Source organism: Cheilinus undulatus, linkage group 21, assembly GCF_018320785.1.
Source record: "Cheilinus undulatus linkage group 21, ASM1832078v1, whole genome shotgun sequence".
In the NCBI taxonomy this organism is placed as follows: domain Eukaryota; kingdom Metazoa; phylum Chordata; class Actinopteri; order Labriformes; family Labridae; genus Cheilinus; species Cheilinus undulatus.
Genome location: NC_054885.1, coordinates 40,836,398 through 40,859,439, shown reverse-complemented (window position 1 = coordinate 40,859,439; position 23,042 = coordinate 40,836,398). Strand labels below are relative to the sequence as shown.

Below are 23,042 nucleotides of genomic sequence, written 5' to 3'. Positions count from 1 at the left end.
CCATCCCAACAGTGAAGCATGGTGGTGGCAGCATCATGCTGTGGGGGTGTTTCTCAGCAGCAGGGACTGGTCGACTGGTCAGGGTTGTTGGAAAGCTGAATGGAGTAAAGTACAGATATATCCTCAATGAAAACCAGTTCCACAGCACTCAGGACCTCAGGACCCTAAGACCACAGCCAGGACTACACAGGAGGGACAACTCTGAGAATGTCCTAGAATGGCCCAGTCCTGACCTGAACCCTGTCCAGCATCTGTGGAGAGACCTGAAAATGTCTGTCCACTGATGGTCCCCGTTTAACCTGACTGAGCCTGAGAAGACCGGCAAAAATCCCCCAATCCAGGTGCAAAGCATGCTGGGTCGTATTCAGAAAGACTGCAAGCTATAATTACTGGCAAAGGAGCTTCAACTAAGAACAGAAGAGAGGGTCTGAATAATGATATTAAAGTGATAAATACATTTAAAATGATTATTTTTCACTTTGTCCTGATGGGGTACTGGGTGTAGATTAATGAGAATAAAAAGGAATCTCATCGACTGTAGCATCAGACTGAAACAATGAAAATGTAAAAAGTGAGGGGGTCTGAATGCTTTCTGAATGACCTGTGTCTCTATAGCAGCCTTTTTCCAAACTTAAACATGCCATGGTTCATAAGAGACCTGAAAGTCTTCTGGGACCCATCAAAACCCTCACTCAACCAAAACACAAGACAGGAGGATTTAGATGTGACTGCCTGGTTCTCAGTAACATTAACATCACAAGAATGCATTTGCATAGTCACAGAGTACTATTGACAAGCCACCAGCTTTATTTTCTTTTCAATCAGGCATCTAAAAAGTCTTCTTTATTTTCTTTTGTAATGTTAATCTCTTAGAACTTACTGTGTGACTCTGTAATCCCGCTCCTACTTATGTTACTCTCCAAAGGCAGTGATAGATTCTTATAATCAGGGAGCAAGCAGCAAAGTTGAATGTTTAATCGTGTGTCAGCGGTTAATCCAGCACCAGTTAAACCATTATACCGCTCCTGTACATCAGAAAAAGTAAATGATAGAAGGGTGACATAAAAGTTAAATCTACAGGCTGTGTTTAGTCAGATCTAGAATTTTAAAAACATGTTAATCAAGTCTTATGTGGTCGATGTCTTAATATCACATTTTAGTACCTGCTCAGCTTGGAACCAGGCTTGATCCTGCTGGTCTAGATCTTAGACCAGCCCAGATGGAACCACATGGTGGAAAAGCACTGAGATGCTACAAACCAGCTGCACATGTAGTTACTCTCCAGACCTCTAGGTGGCATCTATGAAAGCTGCTAATTAAAATGATAAGGAGCAGTCCAGTTTGTGTTATGGCGTCATCCCATGATGCCTCTGCTTAGTGAGGATCGATCAGCTTGTATTGATTGTTAATTAATAAATGATTACATAAACACAGAGAGCTGCAGGCCATCCAGTAACACCAGAGTGAGGTCAGCTGTCTGTGGGATATCGACTCACATGTGCATAGTGCTAACGTTCACTTCCTCCCTGTATGACGCAGATCAAACCCAGCGGCCATTTTCATTGTGTTTTCTGCAGAAACATGTTGTTGTTTGGATCAGCCTCAAATTAAAGTATTAATGTCACATGTTTTCTGTGTTCCAGTTGTCGAGGTGTGAGCGATGTCGCTGTGAGGCCAACAGAGAGGTGTACTGCAGCATCTCAGACTGCCCCGCCCCTCACTGCGTCAACCCGACCTACGAGCCCAACCACTGCTGCCCCATCTGTAAGAGCGGTGAGACTCACACGCCTCCACTACATCACAGCAGCTCAGGAAAGGTGTGGGAGTGGTCCGGCATCCTGACGGCCATCGTCCAGGGCCGCGTCACTACAGCACCGTGTCATTGAGGATGTGGTTTAGGTTTGATGGGGAGAATCAAAGTCCACACGAGAAACCGGTTATTGGTCACCAAACACCAGAAGCTAGGGATTCAGTGAGGTGCTTTTCAGTGCCAACAGGTATTATGAGTTTAACAGGTCAAAAGATATATAAAAAACAAAAATTTGAATCAAAAGGGTCAATATTTGGGACTAAAAATTCTATTTAGGAGTTGAAAATGTCAAGATATTTGAAAAAATTCTAAATCAAGAGTTTAGAAGGTGAAAATATAAAATGAAATTCTAAATGAGTTTTTAATGTCAAAATATGAGATAAAATTTAAAATGTTGAGTTATAAAGGTCCAAAGGTGCGCTAAAAAATTAAGATTTTAAATAGAAAAGGTTAAAATTTGTGATTGAAATTCATAGTTAGGAGTTGAAAATGTCAAAATGTAAGATGATATTCAGTTTCATGAGTTTAAAGTGTCAAACTATGACTTAAAAATTAAAAAGTCAAAGCCATAACTTAAAGTCATAATTGTGAGATGCAAATTAGAAAATACGAAATGAAAACACAAATTTCTTTCTCTACATTCCTGACTTTTTATCAAATTATTTTAACTCTTTACTGTTTCCAATTCTCATGACTTAACAAGGATATTTTCAATCATCAAGGTTAAGTCTACACTCTTCTGACTGCCACATCTACAGTTCAGAGGATGGAATGGGCCCGTGCTGCATGGATACAACAGCTCCTCGAGGCGGGAGACGATTATAGAGGCGACTCTACAGCTCTACTCACTGATGACTATCCTCTGTTGGAGCACAGTTAGGTACATATTTCCTGTGCCAGAGACCATCCCATCAGTTGGAATCAGGCATGGTGCCGGAGTTTGGTAATCAACCTAACGAGCACATCTTTGGACCGAGGGATCAGAGAACCTAGAAAGAGTCCATGCATGCACGAGGAGAACATGGAAACTCTGCACCAAAAGGCCCTGTTAGGCCCAGGACGCCAATCAGTAACCCTTCAGAACAGCTGTGGGGCGACGGCGCTGCTATGCATCCATGTCTGCATTTCCCTAAAGCCAAAGAAAGCTTAAAGCCTTTGGAGTTTCTTTTAGGCTTCTCCAACCTCAGCAGATACCTGTTCTTCTGCTGAGTCTGGGTCTGCTTTAAGTCTCTGCCTTTAACCGAAATCTTTGAGACTGGAGGTGGATTCATATTGAGTCTCTGTAAGTAAAGATTACGCTCCAGGCCTTCTACACATGTAGGCAGATATTTTTGAAAATGGACATATTACTCATCTATCTTCAAAAAGAATCCATGCAACATTTCCTAAAACATCTTTATCCACACAAAAATGCAAAAAGTCCCCTTTAGTGTCGAACCGTTGGGGGTGCACGTCTCCTGGGCCGAGACAAAGAGAGGCCCTGGATGCTCACATCGATCTGTGTCTGTGGATGGTAAGAGCATGGAGGTGGTAGAGCAGTCTACAGACCTTGGAGATCAACCACAGACTTGGACCCTCTACTTCTATGGGCATCAGACAGGCTTTCCCAGGCCTGATCCAGCTCACAGCGTACTGGCAGCATGGGGCTCGGTGGGTTGGACCAGACCTCAGGTGCGGTCGTGTGTGTTACAGAGGGGTCAGCTGGGAGGATGCCCTGATCCGTACCCCATTTGGGGGCTTGGACCTTGCTGTTGGAGCCAGGGGTCCTCCACAGGAACCATTTTAGATCTCTGATGCTTTTTATTCCCCTTTGGCCCCTTATTTACATTCAGAATACAGGTTGTAACCATCAAAATGGATTTCAGACTCATATCATGACTTTATCCAGGGGCCCCTTGGAACTGGGGGCCCCTGGTGATTGCCTGAAGGTAAAGCCGCTGCTGCCTGACTGGCATTATAAAGAATTTTAGATAAATTTGGTGATTTTTAAAAACTGCCTCCTCATGTTTTGCTGATGTGTAGGCTGATTTTTAATCCCTGCTTTAATCCGTCTCAATCCATGTGTGTGAATCATCCGCCTCTTCCTGCGCTGCTTCAGGAAGCTCTTAGCGGGAGAACAACCACACGCCGTGACACATCAGCACACTTAAGCTCATGCTGTATACGTGTTTATCTGTGGTCGTATGGGAGCCTCGGTTACGTCACCGCTCCCATCTCGCTGTTATGTCACACCTTTCCAGCACCATGGGCATGAAGCCTGAGAGTATGGAGCTGATGGCCGCTCCTGTTTGGTGTGTTTGGATCTGAAGGATGGACCCAGCTCTCTCTCTTCTCCTCAGCACTTCAGATTCTTATTCTCCTCTGTCAGACAGACAGCGGGACAGATGGTCCGGTTTGTTGCGTCATTGTTTGTTTTCTTTTTTTTACTTCCTGCTCTGGCAGCAGATGAGACGTTCTTCCTGTCCTCCTGCTGGCGAGTGTTGGTAATTGTTTCTCAGGTAGCTGCCAAAGGAAAGGAACCCCCATCTGTGAGCGAGGCTGCAGACGAAATTAGAGGAGGTCTGTTTACATGTGGGCCTCCATCGGTCCAGTCTGCTGTCCTAGTTTAGTATTCAAAGAGAAAAGGAATCAGGGTGTGTTCTTTTAGTGAAACAGAGCTTTATTTGACCATACATGAAGCTATGGTCTCTAACTTTGCTGTTTAATGACGGTTTCTTATGTTTCGGCTGCATTTTTATATCACACATGCACTGATGAGGCTGTTTCATTATTTTATTTAAACATTCTGCCACCAGGGGGCTCTCAGTCAAAACAACAACAAACATCAAGGGAATCATGGGAGTGACTTCCTGTCACTAGACTCCCAATGCTGTTACCCCACTTAGAGCTGAACACCGAGTCTGTTTTTTTAATTTTTTTATCCAAATTATTCACAAATCGATCTCATGTTGTTCTAATCATCTTTGCACATTTTGTTTGGATATCACCCATAAGATAACCCAGGGGTGTCAAACTAGGGTTAGGGCCCAGTTAAACCCGGCCCACCAGATCATGTTTTTATTCTAACTGGCCCACCAGTATGAGGTCTGCAGGTTTCCTCCAGTATAGAAATGTAAACTTAACCTTGATGATTGAAAATATCCCTGTTAAGTCATCAGAATTAGAAATAGTAAAGAGTTAAAATAATCTGATAAAAAGTCAGGAATGTGGGGAAAGAAATTTGTGTTTTCATTTTGTATTTTCTAATTTGCAGCTCACAATTATGACTTAAAGTTATTGTTTTGACTTTTTATCTCATATTTTGATCATTTAGAGTCATGATTTTAATTTTTAAGTCATATTTTGATGTTTTAAACTCATGAAATTGAATTTTATCTTACATTTTGACATTTCCAAATCCTCACTTTGAATTTTAATCGCAAATATTAACCTTTTCTATTTAAAATCTTAAATTTTTAGTTCATCTTTGGATCTTTATAACTCAATATTTTTAATTTTATCTCATATTTTGACATTGAGAACTCATTATTTAGAGTTTTATCTTAAATTTTGATATTTACAACTCTTGATTTTGAATTTTTTCAAATATCTTGACATTTTCAACTCCTAAATATAACTTTAAATCCCAAATATTGGCCTTTTGATTCAAAATTTAAAATTTTGTACCTCATCTTTTGACCTTTAAAACTCATGATTTTGATGTTTTTAGTACTTTAACTGTTAAAGATAATGATTTTAACCGTTGATTTTTTTTTTTTTTTAAATCTCAAAATTATTTATCATTTATGTTACATTTTTCCCCTCATGATTCTTTGACAGTTCATAGTAAATTTCTACTGATTAGGCCCTCAGGTTGGACCCAAATCCGGAATTTGGCCCCTGCTGTAGTTGAGTCTGACATCCCTGGTCTAGAGATTACGGTCTAGACCTCCTCTGTGTAAAGGTCTTAGTTTGAGTGTGAACAACAGGACAAAAACCCTCAGTAATACCTGTCTGTGTGTGGACTAGGCCTGAGGAAGAGCAATGCTGGAATAAAGACAGAACAGAAGAGTTGTGAGAATTGTAGACCACCTCCCCTCAGGTGGTGGTAGAGGACAGAGAAATAATCTGGTTTTTGTCCGTTTCAGGCCCAAACTGCTTTGCGGGGAACAGGGTGATCTCAGCGGGGGAGCGCGTGAACATCGACGAGCGGACGGTTTGTTTCTGCACCTACAGAGACGGGACGTGGCACACGCACCCGCACGCCACCTGCGAACAGCGCCCCCTACCCAGCCCCACACCCAGCGTGAGCACCGAGGCCCCACGGGAGGAGGAGGCCAGGGGCCGAGGGGGAAGCGCCTACATCCCTAGACTGGACGTGATCCCATGAGAAGGTCCAAAGATGGCCAGTTAAAGTCTTCCTCTTTACATTAGAAACAGGAGGATTAGATCTAGAACGACACACACTGAACATTTAAGATTTACACCGGCAGAAGGACTTTAGAAGAAGCCAGCTTTAAAGTTTGGTTCAGACCAAAAGTGAAGGGAATACTGCAATAGGCTTTAAATTTACACGGTGGCAGTGTTCCTCTGACGCCAGGATATTTACCTCAGATAGTTATTATGACTGCTGTTTTTATTTTATCCTTTATTGACTGAAAATCGATCATGAAGATCAGACACTGAAAATCCAGGGAGAGATTGGACCACAGTTGTAAAAATTCAGAAGTGAGAACCTGTTAGAAACCCTCAGACTGAAGCTGGAGTAATGTGGAAAAGGCTTGCATTAATTAAAGGTATTAACGTTTATTTTAGTGAGAATTTCTTTGTGCTTAAGGTAAAAATCACTGGATGTATTTACTCTATAGATCCCTAACTTAAACATGTGCATGCCTGCATAAACTTGCTTCACTTTTGGTTTGAATCGATCTTTAGAAACAGAGAAATCTGCAGGGATGAAGGTGATGAAGGTGAGGAGTAGAAACTGGGAAAATCACACAGGTATAGCTTGGAAAGTGGATGACTGGCAGTCCAAAATTGTGCACATTTTTATGAGCAGTTACTCTAAATCTCCTTTATTTCTCAGTTCACTGAGTGTTCATGAAGAATGCAGGCGGACCGTTCTGTGACTTTCTCTCTATGTTTTGAGTTTATCTCCTCCTGCACGTCCTCGAGTCTACGGTCTACCTACAGTAGGCCTGGTCACTGAGCACGCCCAGAACATCTCTCATCATCCCCGGGGGAGGATGTGTGCGAGGTTAACGTAGGGGTTATTTACAGTAGCTGACTCAGGAGGCCGCCTGGTTCCTCTCCATGGACCTGCTGGTCACCGTCTGTACGCCGAGCGAGGCCGGAGGTGTCCAAGTAGAGCACGCTCACAAACACAGAGCTGTGTAAGCGGAAAAACGATGATTCAAAGGAAACCTGCTCCAACAGACGGCCTGGTTATGTAATGTAAACATGGCCGTCATCTGCCCTACATATTCCATATGAATGGACTGGTATGGAAGCACATTTCTGCCAGAGAATGGGACAATGATCCAGTCCAAGTATAAAAGACATCTCAGTATCACATCAGCACCTCAGGATGAGAGTAGGAGGATGAAGGTGAAGCAGGTTAGGCTCTAGAGGACAGGTGAGGAACACCTGATCAAAATAAACGTTTAGATTTCTTTAAGAAATTTAAAATGCATATTTGTACTTGTTGAGTACCCAAACCTGAGTACTTGGTCTCAGTCATGATGACAGTGGCATTGGTTTATCCTCATTCATTAAGAAGTTCTTCATTCTGAAATAAAGGTCATAATTTCAGGAAGAGTGTGCTATATCTGGTACAACAGAGTAAAAATATAACTGTAAAAGTCAACATTTGTTAGGGAGGAAACATGAGTCAGTGATGCTGGAGGCAGCCCCAGGCTGGATTTGAACCCTGACCTTTCTGCTTCAGGGACAACCTCTGCACACGGGGGCGCTCTAAGCTCGTAGTTAAAATGTGGAATGATCTACAGGCAGGAATGTGTTTCCATAGCATTCAGGAGTTTCTGTATCGACAGTACCCTCTCTGGTTTCATCCTCAGCCTGGTTCCAAAAAGACTGTCTAACGTTTCTCAGGTATCTATCTTAGGCCGGCCACACACCAGATCATTTTAAAATCCAAAACCATTTTAAAAACGTGGGCGATCACAGACATCAGGACAATTTCAAACCATTTTTCATCTCTAATCATCTGAACCAAGGTTATAATAGTTAACTAAAACTAACTAAATAACTCAAAGTACAATTCAGAAATTATTTAGTTCACTGAAACTAACTAAATAACTAAAACTACAATTCAAAAATCATTTTAGTTCACTAAAACTAACTAAATAACTCAAACTACGTTTCAAAAATCATTTTAGTTCACTAAAACTAACTAAATAACTAAAACTACAATTCAAAAATCATTTTAGTTTACTAAAACTAACTAAATAACTCAAAGTACAATTCAGAAATTATTTTAGTTCACTAAAACTAACTAAATAACTAAAACTACAATTCAAAAATCATTTTAGTTTACTAAAACTAACTAAATAACTCAAAGTACAATTCAGAAATTATTTTAGTTCACTAAAACTAACTAAATAACTAAAACTACGTTTCAAAATCATTTTAGTTCACTAAAACTAACTAAATAACTCAAACAACAATTCAAAAATCATTTTAGTTTACTAAAACTAAATAACTCAAACTACAATTCAAAAATCATTTTAGTTCACTAAAACTAAATAACTCAAACTACAATTCAAAAATCATTTTAGTTCACTAAAACTAAATAATTCAAACTACAATTCAAAAATCATTTAGTTCACTAAAACTAACTAAATAACTCAAACTACAATTCAAAAATCATTTCAGTTCACTAAAACTAACTAAATAACTCAAACTACAATTCAAAAATCATTTCAGTTCACTAAAACTAACTAAATAACTCAAACTACAATTCAAAAATCATTTCAGTTCACTTAAACTAACTAAATAACTAAAACTACAATTCAAAAATCATTTTAGTTCACTGAAACTAACTAAATAACTCAAACCACAATTCAAAAATTAAGTTAACTAAAACTAACTAAATAACTAAAACTACAATTCAAAAATCATTTTAGTTCACTAAAACTAACTAAATAACTAAAACTACGTTTCAAAATCATTTTAGTTCACTAAAACTAACTAAATAACTCAAACTACAATTCAAAAATCATTTTAGTTCACTAAAACTAACTAAATAACTCAAACTACGTTTCAAAAATCATTTTAGTTTACTAAAACTAACTAAATAACTAAAACTACAATTCAAAAATCATTTTAGTTCACTAAAACTAACTAAATAACTCAAACAACAATTCAAAAATCATTTTAGTTCACTTAAACTAACTAAATAACTAAAACTACAATTCAAAAATCATTTTAGTTCACTAAAACTAACTAAATAACTAAAACTACGTTTCAAAAATCATTTTATTTTACTAAAACTAACTAAATAACTAAAACTACAATTCAAAAATCATTTTAGTTTACTAAAACTAAATAACTCAAACTACAATTCAAAAATCATTTTAGTTCACTAAAACTAAATAATTCAAACTACAATTCAAAAATCATTTAGTTCACTAAAACTAACTAAATAACTCAAACTACAATTCAAAAATCATTTAGTTCACTAAAACTAACTAAATAACTCAAACTACAATTCAAAAATCATTTTAGTTCACTAAAACTAACTAAATAACTCAAACTACAATTCAAAAATCATTTTAGTTAACTAAAACTAACTAAATAACTAAAACTACAATTCAAAAATCATTTTAGTTCACTAAAACCAACTAAATAACTCAAACCACAATTCAAAAATTAAGTTCACTAAAACTAACTAAATAACTTTAATCTACAATTCAAAATTCATTTTAGTTCACTAAAACTAACTAAATAACTCAAACTACAATTCAAAAATCATTTTAGTTCACTAAAACTAACTAAATAACTAAAACTACAATTCAAAAAATCATTTTAGTTCACTAAAACCAACTAAATAACTCAAACCACAATTCAAAAATTAAGTTCACTAAAACTAACTAAATAACTTTAATCTACAATTCAAAATTCATTTTAGTTCACTAAAACTAACTAAATAACTAAAACTACAATTCAAAAATCATTTTAGTTAACTAAAACTAACTAAATAACTAAAACTACAATTCAAAAATCATTTTAGTTCACTAAAACTAACTAAATAACTCAAACCACAATTCAAAAATTAAGTTCACTAAAACTAACTAAATAACTTTAATCTACAATTCAAAATTCATTTTAGTTCACTAAAACTAACTAAATATCTCAAACTACGTTTCAAAAATCATTTTAGTTCACTAAAACTACAATTCAAAAAATCATTTTAGTTCACTTAAACTAAGTAAATAACTTAAAACTACAATTCAAAAATCATTTTAGTTCACTAAAACTAACTAAATAACTCAAACTACGTTTCAAAAATCATTTTAGTTTACTAAAACTAACTAAATAACTAAAACTACAATTCAAAAATCATTTTAGTTCACTGAAACTAAATAAAAACTAAGCTTTACAAATAAAACCCAAACTGACTAAAACTGTATTGTCTGCTTACAAAACTAACTAAATGAAATAGAATCAGAGACAAAGTCCTTAGTTTTAGTGTTTGACACTAGCATACTGACTGACATAAACACCCAAACCTGGAGAGAGTCAAACTGCCTGATTTGGTTGAAGAAAACTTCACAATGTAAAATGAAAATGTATTACATTATTACATAATGCTGCGTTATTACATAATGTGATGCTACAGACCTTTTGGGTCCTGGCAGGGATCCCACATTGCCAGAAAAACTAAAACTAATAAAAACTGAACTAAAACAAAGCATTTTTGCAAGATAATAACTAAACTGAACTAAATGAACAGTGGGGTCTGACTCTGGGAGGCTATGACGTGATTTGGATCGGTAAAATAATCGTGTTGACACACGTGCAGATTTTTCAGACAATCGTTTGCTACAGGCGCCACTCAGGATACGCCCCCACGATCATCAGGGGAGGCAAATCTGGCCTCAAATCGGGCTTATAATCCTGTAGTGTGTGGCCGGCCTTACTCAGTTTTTCCTCAAATGTAATGCCCATATAAGGGATTTCCTGTACTGCCTCTTTGTATAGTGTGTACTGTGTTGTGCATCTCATGTGAATGTAAATTCTTGTGCACCATCATAAATGTGATGTTTAGAAATCTTGAACTTCTCTTCATTCTTCCAGAGTTTGATCATCTCCTCTTGGTCTCAGGAAGTCAACAAGTCTAGGAAAAACTGGATTTATAAGACTCATGTACTGTTTAAGGAAAATCTTCTAGCACCTTTAAACACTTCATATAGCATAATCTACATCTGGGATCTCCATGGACCAGATCTGGTCCTCCAGATGATCTGACCTGCTCAGATCCCCGCCACACTTTAGTCCTAATACATACACAGAAAATAATGTCTGCTTTAAACTCTCTAAACTCAACTTTGATGATTTTCCCTCAAATTTAAAACCAAACTGCAGAATTTTAGAATTCTTTGCTTAACGAAGGTGTTGCTGCTTTAATAGTTATTTTAAAACTGGATTAACCTTTTAGTTTAGTGGCTGAAGGTGTGCAGATGTTCTGGCCCTCAGCTTCACGTTAAGATTCAGTGACGGGGAAACATCCATCGTCTCTACATCAGGAGTGTCCAGACTTTCCCCACCGAGGGCTGCGTACACTAAAACACCATGGGTACTGCTAGAAGCCTTCATGATCCATCAACTCATAAATACAGGTATCTTTATTATGTTATTTTTCATTGACAGTGTTGTCTTTAGTTGCAAAAACTCAAATCAAAAAAATGATTTTGGTTAAAATGTTTGTTTACAGAAACAGCATGGTAGCACTGCCTTGTGCTGAGACCAAGAAGCAGACTACAGTTCAGCACAAGCTTCATGTTTTAAATGTGGGCCATATTTCATTTCATGTTTAGAATTTGCTGCGGGCCCCATTTGGCCCCCGGGCCATAGTTTGGACACCCCATACTCTACATGAAATAACTGAAACACAGAGGCTCGGAGGTTTGATTACCAACAGTTTTATTGAAAACAAACAGAGGTGCAGGGTCCTGTTCAGGCTATGCTGCCTGCGTTTGAGGCGATCCTGGGCCAAAGGTCGGCACACTCCTTGGCCACGGGGCCGGTGATGGCCGAGCCTGCAGAAAGACAAAAAAAAAAACGGTTTAATCTTTAATGCATGCTCATCAGAGGCTACACTTACATGAAAACGATCCACTGATTAATTTTTTAAACGAGTTCCAAACTCGGATATCTTTTATCATTTCTTTGAAAACGCTGCAGTACTCCTGCAAGGTCAGAAGGTGGCGCGAACCTACATGCAAAAAAAAAACTGAGGCGTAAACGAGCAAAAATAGCGAATACACAAATGTTTCTGTGGAGTAGGGTAGTCACTCTGAGTTTATCTTCAGAGTAAATTTAGAGTAAATGTGGACAGGCAAGGCTTAAATTTGAAATGTTCTGTCTGTATGATGCCACCGTGTCAACGAAGAGCCAAAATTCAACAAAAAGGAACCTCTATCAGCCGGACTCGTCATAAAAAAATGGCTAAAATATACAGTTCAAACATGTATCAGCATTTAATATCCTTGGAATTTAATGTTCTGTCTCATCCCTGATTGAGATCAGTCAGCCACAGGGTGGCGCTGCCGTCTCACCCACAGAGATGAATCAATGTTCCCTTCTACGACAACTCACCGAGCCACTGAGCAGACCGAGCAAGTGCTTTTGGAAGGGGGGGGTCATCTTAAACCAACCTCTTTAGACCAAAATTCTTGCAGCTAAAACTCAACACTGACAGACTAGATCCATTTCTACTCCTTTAAACACACCTACAAGTTAAAACCAACACCTTAGCTAAGGCTGGGCAATTCTAAATTTAAATTAAACACAATACACCCTGCTGCATTTTTCAAATCACAGGTGAATATTTCTTTGACCTAAAATGAGTCGATTACCAGTTTAATACCTCCTCTTGGTGCAGCAGAGACGTTCTGCTCTACACATGCAGTTACTCAGATGGCAGTTTTTCAGGTTTTTTTTTTTTCCAAAACTCCTGCTGTCCTATTTTTTCACGTTTTTCTGATTAAAAATGGAAAAGATAAAAGTTGCAATTTCCTTTAATATAATAAATTCCCATCACATTTGCAAAACAAGAAAAAAAAATCGTTGGTTGAGCGCTAGTTTAAAGATTTCAGCCTAAAATCAGCTGTTCAGATGTCACTGATGCCAACACTCAGCTCACAGCTGTATCCATGCTAACATGTTTATTTTATGTGCCCATGTCAGGAAATAAACCCACCTTTCATTTCTCCTTTGTTGTTCACTATGACCCCCGCATTGTCTTCAAAGTAGAGAAACACGCCGTCTTTTCGTCGATACGACTTCCGCTGCCGTATCACCACCGCAGGATGCACTGTGGACGGAGAGGACAGGGTTAAAGAAGTCTCAGACACACACATCAGTGTTTCAGACCCATTACTCTGAGGGTTTACACAACGGTCCTAGGGTATCAGCGAGCCTCTGCTCTGTCCATACAGCTGACATCAGCCCCCCCTCCAGGGCTGTTTCACCCTAAACTCTTCACCTGGTCAGGACTGGAGTATGTTTAGTTACAGCTTAAAATCAGCTCTAAAATGTGGCTTTTCTGATCAATTCTAACCTGGAGATGTTCTCTACAGGAAGTAGACCTTCAATCAGAGGAATGTTGATAGAAATGTCTGAAACTGTAACGAAGCACTTACAGTCAAACTTCCTGTATCAGACCATGAAGTCTGCAGTGATTCACTAACATTTATATTCTAAATCTATTTGTTTTTGTGTACCCGTAGCAATTCTTCCAGGGGTCTATCCATAATGCTCCATCTTTGGACAGGTTTAAAAAATTCCTTAAGCAGCACCTGTTCACCACAGCCTCTCCTAAATCTCCCCCCCCCCCCCCCCGGAAACGCTGAGCTTAGTATCTGTATGTTGCATCTCATCTTCTGTAAAGCAACCTCAGCTCTCATGAAAGGCCCTGCAAAAATCCAAGTCATCATTATTATTATCTCAGCTCCCAAGTAACCTACAGAAACCTAATCTTAAATACATATATATCAGCACACTAATCTAACCTCCACACAGGCATGTCTGTCTGCTCCTATTCTACCAGTTCATCCGTGCCCACATCCCAGTATACACACTATCCACACAGTATAAACCGTTCTGGAGAAGCTCTTGCAACAAAATCCACACATTTCTTATGTTCCCAACAAAGATGCTGAGACTTTAAGAGGATAATAAATGAGCCCTTTATTTTAAAAATGTTCATTTTTCTGTTGCATTAAATAAGTTAGGAGGTTCTGCTATTCTTTTGTTGCTCTAACCTAAAAACACTGTTGCAGAAACAAAGAGCCAAAAACAGACAAAAAAGGAAGCGTTACCATCTGGACTCGTGAAAACATGGCCAGAGTAAATATTTTAAATTGGGTTCAACTGAGAGACACTTTAACCAGCAGAGCAGCAGATAAACATTCAGGCTAATGTACAGACGGTCTGTCTCATCCCTGATTGAGATCAGTCAGCCACAGGGTGGCGCTGCCGTCTCACCCACAGAGATAAATCAATGTTCCCTTCTACGACAACTCACCGAGCCACTGAGCAGACCGAGCAAGTGCTTTTGGAGGGGGGGGGCTATCTGCAAGTAAAAACTAGCACTAACACTGACTAAAGCATCTCTTTCAGGGTCAAAGCAATGCTGCTAGCTAAGACTGGGTTAGCGTCTGTTAGCCAGCTCTTTAAAATGTAGGCAACGTGACCTCCAGCTGCATGCCTTCCTGCATGACCCAGTCCTGCTCTTAATGGCAAGTTTTTATAACAAATAAAAGCTCTAGTAGCATCTCTAACACATTCAACAGCCAATAGGAGCGCTCCATCAGCACAGAGACATGAAGATGGAGGGCAGCTATTGGTAGGTCTTTCCTGAATGTGACACCAAAACTGAATCTCACTGCTGGTGTGAAATGTCTCAGCTTCTAACACCATCCAAGCTCAATCCAAATCCTCATCTCTGCAAATAAAGATCCCGATGACCTTCATGTGCCGCTGTAGACATAATTATTATTCTTGCAAGTTTCCATCAAGCCTGATAGAAAATACTCAATAGTCTAGTCCAGTAGACCCCAGTAGAATCAGGGTCTTTAACATATCATACATATCATAAATCCACGCATACTCACCCTTCTTCCTGAGCTCTGGTTTGCCTTTCTTCACGGTAGCCATGACCATGTCACCAACTCCTGCAGCAGGCAGACGGTTCAGACGTCCCTTGATGCCCTTCACAGAGATGATGTACAGGTTCTTGGCACCTGGAGGACAGAAAAGGAGACCAGATTAGACAGAGAAGAGGGACTCAGGAAAGCAGGACTGGCTCCCAGTAAAGCTACGTCTGTCTCATCCCTGATTGAGATCGGTCAGCCACAGGGTGGCGCTGCCGTCTCACCCACAGAGATGAATCAATGTTCCCTTCTACGACAACTCACCGAGCCACAGAGCAGACAGAGCAAGTGCTTTTGGAAGGGACGACACCGAGAGCAACATTTCAGAATTCAAACCTTCAGCAGAAACTTAGATCAACTTTTTGTTGTGAACCACTAAAGCAGACATACGACTGCTTTTCCTACCACGATAAAACATCCAACCACAACCACAGCTCATCTACTGTGAGCACCACGGTGAAATAATCACTGGTTCAGACAGAAGAGCATCCCTGCAGCTAAAATCAAGCATGTCTTTATCTAAATGGAGGTTTTTAGGGGGAGTTGTTCAGACTATTGATGTGCAGATTTTCTGTTCTTGATACAGCAGAGCAGGAGAAGCATTAGCCCATCAGAAGAGTAAACTAAACTCCCTAATCAATGCTGCACAATTACTCTAATTTCAGTGTCAGGCTGTGCAATTACATAACCACATGAAGGGGTGCAATTATTTTAGTATGCAGAAGTCCTTTAAAGGTTCACAAAAATGTCTGCAGAAAGGTATTTAAGTTTATATTAGTGCCACTATTGAACTGACTAGAGGTACAATTATTACCAAAGGAAAAGCAAGCAGACAAAGATACTGTTTATGTTTTATATTATCACAATATTGTCCGTCTAATCAGAATCAACATTACCGGATAACGCAGCACTAGTTTTAGCTACTCTGAAAACGTCCCATATGAAAGCTTTGCAGACACATTTGTTCATCTCTGACTATATGCTGGGATTTAGGAGCAAATTCTACTGATTGAAAACAAGAAACTTTTGAACAACTGGTGCCTGGGACTTCTACTCTTGTTCCTAAGGTACCAAATCAGATCAACACCATATTTACTGGTTAACATACCACAGTATCAGAGTATGACGACAGCCCTTACTCCCCTCTGGGGATCAATACAGTCTCATCTTAATACACCTTTCACATGCAAACTGAATCCATCAAAAGGTCAACTCATTCTGAGTGTTTCTGGACCAAACAGGGTTTAAAAAGTCCATTCAAAGCTACTTTGCTGTCCAACAATGTTATAAGCTTGGTTTCCAGCTTTATTTCTACCCCACAGATGTGGAGAAGGTCAGTAATCCCTGCAGCATTAAGCTGGCATGTTTTATTTCCAAAGATGGTCCACTACTCTGCTCTAACAGCCGTCATCTCCTGAGAAAACACACATATCTGATAGAGAACACCTTTTTTTTCTAAGATGGGGCCTAATCTTAGTGGCAGCACAACCTGAAATCTGCCAAAATGAAAGCACGGTGGGCCAGGTGAGGCGTACCTGTGTTGTCTGCGCAGTTGATGACCGCTCCCACTGGGAGACCCAGCGAGATGCGGAACTTGGCTCCGGACGAACCTCCACGTCCTGAAAGGAGGAGGAACGTTAGTTTACATTTCATTTCTCTATAGATTTAAACAAAATAAACCTCATCACTTCACCATCAAAGAAACATGACAGTTTTATCAAACATAATCTCTAGCATCCACTCAGTGCGTTCAAACCTTCACTAACCCTCTAATACAGACATCTGTACCTCAGCACCTTAACACTTAACCAGCTGGTAAAGCTACAAACTTAAAACCTGAACGTAAAGAAGCAGAACAATATCCAACCACAGAGTGTCACAAAAACATCCAACTGTATAATGAACCAGAGTTTTCCATCTTAATCAACCCTGCTTTAAGTTTTTGCTGATCCTGTTCAAGACACTAAACAGAAATTTCACCAACAAACATCCAACCACAACCACAACACACCATCCCTGACATGTCAGACTACTCAGCTCTTCATGGAGCTCAAACTCCACAAAACAGACCCTGGAGCTGGTAGACCCTGAAGCTGGTAGACCCTGGAGCTGGTAGACCCTGAACCTGGTAGACCCTGAACCTGATAGACCCTGAACCTGATAGACCCTGGAGCTGGTAGACCCTGAACCTGGTAGACCCTGGAGCTGGTAGACCCTGAAGCTGGTAGACCCTGAACCTGGTAGACCCTGAAGCTGGTAGACCCTGGAGCTGGTAGACCCTGGAGCTGGTAGACCATGAAGCTGGTAGACCATGAACCTGGTAGACCCTGAATCTGGTAGACCCTGAACCTGGTAGACCCTGAACCTGGTAGACCATGAACCTGGTAGACCCTGGAGCTGGTAGACCATGAACCTGGTAGACCCTGAACCTGATAGACCATGAAGCTGGTAGACCCTGAACCTGATAGACCCTAAAGCTGGTAGACCCTGGACCTGGTAGACCCTGAACCTGGTAGACCCTGAACCTGGTAGACCCTGAACCTGGTAGACCATGAAGCTGGTAGACCCTGGAGCTGGTAGACCCTGGAGCTGGTAGACCCTGGAGCTGGTAGACCCTGAACCTGATAGACCCTGAACCTGGTAGACCCTGGAGCTGGTAGACCCTGGACCTGGTAGACCCTGGACCTGGTAGACCCTGAACCTGATAGACCATGAAGCTGGTAGACCCTGAACCTGATAGACCCTAAAGCTGGTAGACCCTGGACCTGGTAGACCCTGAACCTGGTAGACCCTGAACCTGGTAGACCCTGAACCTGGTAGACCATGAACCTGGTAGACCCTGAACCTGGTAGACCCTGGAGCTGGTAGACCCTGAAGCTGGTAGACCCTGAAGCTGGTAGACCCTGAACCTGATAGACCCTGAACCTGATAGACCCTGAAGCTGGTAGACCCTGGAGCTGGTAGACCATGAACCTGGTAGACCCTGAACCTGGTAGACCCTGAACCTGGTAGACCCTGGAGCTGGTAGACCCTGGAGCTGGTAGACCATGAACCTGGTAGACCATGAACCTGGTAGACCCTGAACCTGGTAGACCCTGAACCTGGTAGACCCTGAACCTGGTAGACCCTGAACCTGGTAGACCCTGAACCTGGTAGACCATGGAGCTGGTAGACCCTGGAGCTGGTAGACCCTGGAGCTGGTAGACCATGAACCTGGTAGACCCTGAACCTGGTAGACCCTGAACCTGGTAGACCATGAAGCTGGTAGACCCTGGAGCTGGTAGACCCTGAACCTGGTAGACCCTGAACCTGGTAGACCCTGAACCTGATAGACCATGAAGCTGGTAGACCCTGAACCTGGTAGACCCTGAACCTGGTAGACCCTGAACCTGGTAGACCCTGAACCTGGTAGACCCTGAACCTGGTAGACCCTAAAGCTGGTAGACCCTGGACCTGGTAGACCCTGAACCTGGTAGACCCTGAACCTGGTAGACCCTAAAGCTGGTAGACCCTGGACCTGGTAGACCCTGAAGCTGGTAGACCCTGAAGCTGGTAGACCCTGAAGCTGGTAGACCCTGAACCTGATAGACCCTGAAGCTGGTAGACCCTGGAGCTGGTAGACCCTGGAGCTGGTAGACCCTGGAGCTGGTAGACCCTGGAGCTGGTAGACCATGAACCTGGTAGACCCTGAGCCTGGTAGACCCTGAACCTGGTAGACCATGAAGCTGGTAGACCATGAGCCTGGTAGACCCTGGACCTGGTAGACCCTGAACCTGGTAGACCATGAACCTGGTAGACCCTGAACCTGGTAGACCCTGAACCTGGTAGACCCTGGAGCTGGTAGACCCTGGAGCTGGTAGACCCTGGAGCTGGTAGACCATGAACCTGGTAGACCATGAACCTGGTAGACCCTGAACCTGGTAGACCCTGAACCTGGTAGACCCTGAACCTGGTAGACCCTGAAGCTGGGAGACCCTGAACCTGGGAGACCCTGGAGCTGGGAGACCCTGGAGCTGGTAGACCCTGAACCTGGTAGACCCTGAACCTGGTAGACCCTGGAGCTGGTAGACCCTGAACCTGGTAGACCATGAACCTGGTAGACCATGAACCTGGTAGACCCTGAACCTGGTAGACCCTGGAGCTGGTAGACCCTGAACCTGGTAGACCCTGGACCTGGTAGACCCTGAACCTGGTAGACCCTGGAGCTGGTAGACCCTGGACCTGGTAGACCCTGGACCTGGTAGACCCTGGACCTGGTAGACCCTGGACCTGGTAGACCCTGAACCTGGTAGACCCTGGAGCTGGTAGACCATGAAGCTGGTAGACCATGAACCTGGTAGACCCTGAATCTGGTAGACCCTGAACCTGGTAGACCCTGAACCTGGTAGACCATGAACCTGGTAGACCCTGAACCTGGTAGACCCTGAACCTGGTAGACCCTGAACCTGATAGACCATGAAGCTGGTAGACCCTGAACCTGGTAGACCCTGAACCTGGTAGACCCTGAACCTGGTAGACCCTGAACCTGATAGACCATGAAGCTGGTAGACCCTGAACCTGATAGACCCTAAAGCTGGTAGACCCTGGACCTGGTAGACCCTGAAGCTGGTAGACCCTGAACCTGGTAGACCCTGAACCTGGTAGACCATGAAGCTGGTAGACCCTGGAGCTGGTAGACCCTGGAGCTGGTAGACCCTGGAGCTGGTAGACCATGAACCTGGTAGACCCTGAGCCTGGTAGACCCTGAACCTGGTAGACCATGAAGCTGGTAGACCATGAGCCTGGTAGACCCTGGACCTGGTAGACCCTGAACCTGGTAGACCATGAACCTGGTAGACCCTGAGCCTGGTAGACCCTGAACCTGGTAGACCATGAAGCTGGTAGACCATGAGCCTGGTAGACCCTGGACCTGGTAGACCCTGAGCCTGGTAGACCATGAACCTGGTAGACCCTGAGCCTGGTAGACCCTGAACCTGGTAGACCATGAAGCTGGTAGACCATGAAGCTGGGAGACCCTGAAGCTGGGAGACCCTGAACCTGGGAGACCCTGGAGCTGGTAGACCCTGGAGCTGGTAGACCCTGAACCTGGTAGACCCTGGAGCTGGTAGACCATGAACCTGGTAGACCCTGAACCTGGTAGACCCTGAACCTGGTAGACCCTGAACCTGGTAGACCCTGAAGCTGGTAGACCCTGAAGCTGGTAGACCCTGAAGCTGGTAGACCCTGGACCTGGTAGACCCTGGACCTGGTAGACCCTGGACCTGGTAGACCCTGGACCTGGTAGACCCTGGACCTGGTAGACCCTGAACCTGGTAGACCCTGGAGCTGGTAGACCATGAAGCTGGTAGACCATGAACCTGGTAGACCCTGAATCTGGTAGACCCTGAACCTGGTAGACCCTGAACCTGGTAGACCCTGAACCTGGTAGACCATGAACCTGGTAGACCCTGGAGCTGGTAGACCATGAACCTGGTAGACCCTGAACCTGATAGACCATGAAGCTGGTAGACCCTGAACCTGATAGACCCTAAAGCTGGTAGACCCTGGACCTGGTAGACCCTGAAGCTGGTAGACCCTGAACCTGGTAGACCCTGAACCTGGTAGACCATGAAGCTGGTAGACCCTGAACCTGGTAGACCCTGGAGCTGGTAGACCCTGAAGCTGGTAGACCCTGAACCTGATAGACCCTGAAGCTGGTAGACCCTGAAGCTGGTAGACCCTGGAGCTGGTAGACCATGAACCTGGTAGACCCTGAACCTGGTAGACCCTGAACCTGGTAGACCCTGAACCTGGTAGACCCTGAACCTGGTAGACCCTGGAGCTGGTAGACCCTGGAGCTGGTAGACCATGAACCTGGTAGACCCTGAGCCTGGTAGACCCTGAACCTGGTAGACCCTGAAGCTGGTAGACCATGAGCCTGGTAGACCCTGGACCTGGTAGACCCTGAACCTGGTAGACCATGAACCTGGTAGACCCTGAGCCTGGTAGACCCTGAACCTGGTAGACCATGAAGCTGGTAGACCATGAGCCTGGTAGACCCTGGACCTGGTAGACCCTGAACCTGGTAGACCCTGAGCCTGGTAGACCCTGAACCTGGTAGACCATGAAGCTGGTAGACCCTGAAGCTGGGAGACCCTGAACCTGGGAGACCCTGGAGCTGGGAGACCCTGGAGCTGGTAGACCATGAACCTGGTAGACCCTGGAGCTGGTAGACCCTGGAGCTGGTAGACCCTGAACCTGGTAGACCCTGAACCTGGTAGACCCTGAACCTGTGGTCAGACCAGGACAGCGGTATCTACTCCACATCTGAGACCTTTCCACTGACCAGTACAGATCTTCTATCAGCTGCTGAAGCTTTAAAAATCTTAGATTATCTGATCAGGATCCAGGACAGCACATGATGGTGAAATGTTCACTTCCACAAACACACTTCAGAGTTTCAGGTAAATATTTTCATCTTTCTGCTCTAGAAACTGTCTACAGTGACAGAGGTTAACCCTCTAACCCTCTAATAGTATTGTCCCCATTACAGAGTTCGTACACGGACCACAGAGTCCGGGTTCTGCTCTACATTTACTGTAAACTCTGACATCTGAAGCTAACATTAGCATGCTAACCAGCTCTGCCTAGCCTGCGCAGTTAGCATGAGCTAGCCGGGAAGCTAACCGTACTCTCAAACATCATTTTTAAATTCCTACATCATCGTGACTTTTATCCTGTAGGTCAAACTTCTCTAAAGTTTACTGGGAGCTGTTAATTCACACCCCAGCCTCCATCTTTCCTCCCGGCTCTGACAGACAAACATGGCTACCATCAGCTAACCTAGCCTCGGAAACTTTCATCCTCCATAACAGTCACAATAATCTCAAACATTAAAAACTATTCACACAGATGTGTTCTTTTCCTCCCTCTCTAACAAACCAGTAACAGTTAAAGCTCCGCTCTGTGGATTAAAACGGCAGATTAATGCGGATTTGATCAGACGGGGTTCATACCTCTCTTAGACATCGCTGCAGTAGGGAAAGAGGAAGATGGTGAAAGGAATTGTGGGTTATAGAGTTGAGCGGAGGTACTTCCGGGTCATGGCGTCGAGCTGGCGCTACGTTTAAAAGATTTCTGAGACCTCGGAGTGAACAAGTTCACACTGTTAAAGCAGGGGTGTCAAACTAAAGGCCGGGGGGCCAAACACGGTCCGTGGTACAGTTAGACGCGGTCCACAGGATCATGTATTTTAATCTGAAGCCCTACAGTAAAACAAAGTCCATCTAACCTTGATGATTGAAATTATCCTTGATAACTCGTGACATTTGGAAAAGTAAAGGGTAAAAATAATTAGATAAAATGTCAGGAATCAGGGGAATAAATTAATTAGTGATATTTCATATTTTCAATTTTGCATCTCCCCCCCTACAGAAGAGTATTAGGGCCACTGACAAAAAAAATATTTGAGACGAAATTTTTTTTTTCACTTGTGAGAATAAAGTCAAAATTCTGACTTTATTCTTCAAATGAAAAAAAGTCTCAATTTTTTTTTAGAATTCTGAGTTTAAACTCAGAATTCTGACTTTTTTCTCACAAGTGAAAAAAAAAAAAATTTCGTCTCAATTTTTTTTTTCAGTGGCCCTAATACTCTTCCGTACATCTCACAGTTACTACTTACACTCTGATTTTGACTTCTACTTCATTTTTTGACCTCTAATCTCATATTTTGACCTTTTAAAATCATGATTTTGACTTTTTATCACATATATCTGCCTTTTGAAAATATTTTGACTTTTAACTCTGGGTTTTTAATTATTGAACTAAAAAATGACATTTTATTTCAGATTTTGAGCCTTGCCATTTCCACTTTTTTA

The 23,042-nt window shown here is 42.3% G+C and overlaps 2 protein-coding genes across 2 annotated transcripts in view; one reads left to right on the top strand and one right to left on the bottom strand.

Moving 5' to 3' along the window:
* si:dkey-283b1.7 (von Willebrand factor C domain-containing protein 2-like) overlaps positions 1–6,179 on the top strand; it is a 9,613-nt gene extending 3,434 nt beyond the window's left edge. The window contains exons 2-3 of the mRNA XM_041778590.1: positions 1,644–1,773; positions 5,938–6,179. Coding sequence (XP_041634524.1) covers positions 1,644–1,773; positions 5,938–6,179 — 372 coding nt within the window. The remainder of the gene's footprint in view (positions 1–1,643; positions 1,774–5,937) is intronic.
* A 5,757-nt stretch (positions 6,180–11,936) lies between these two features.
* rpl23 (ribosomal protein L23) lies at positions 11,937–22,328 on the bottom strand. Its single transcript, XM_041816762.1, has 5 exons — positions 22,182–22,328; positions 16,722–16,805; positions 15,148–15,276; positions 13,233–13,346; positions 11,937–12,069 (listed from the first exon to the last, which is right to left on the bottom strand). The coding sequence occupies exons 1-5, from the start codon at positions 22,192–22,194 to the stop codon at positions 11,987–11,989; spliced, it is 423 nt and encodes a 140-aa protein (XP_041672696.1). The 5' UTR covers positions 22,195–22,328; the 3' UTR covers positions 11,937–11,986.
* Positions 22,329–23,042: the final 714 nt, after the last annotated feature.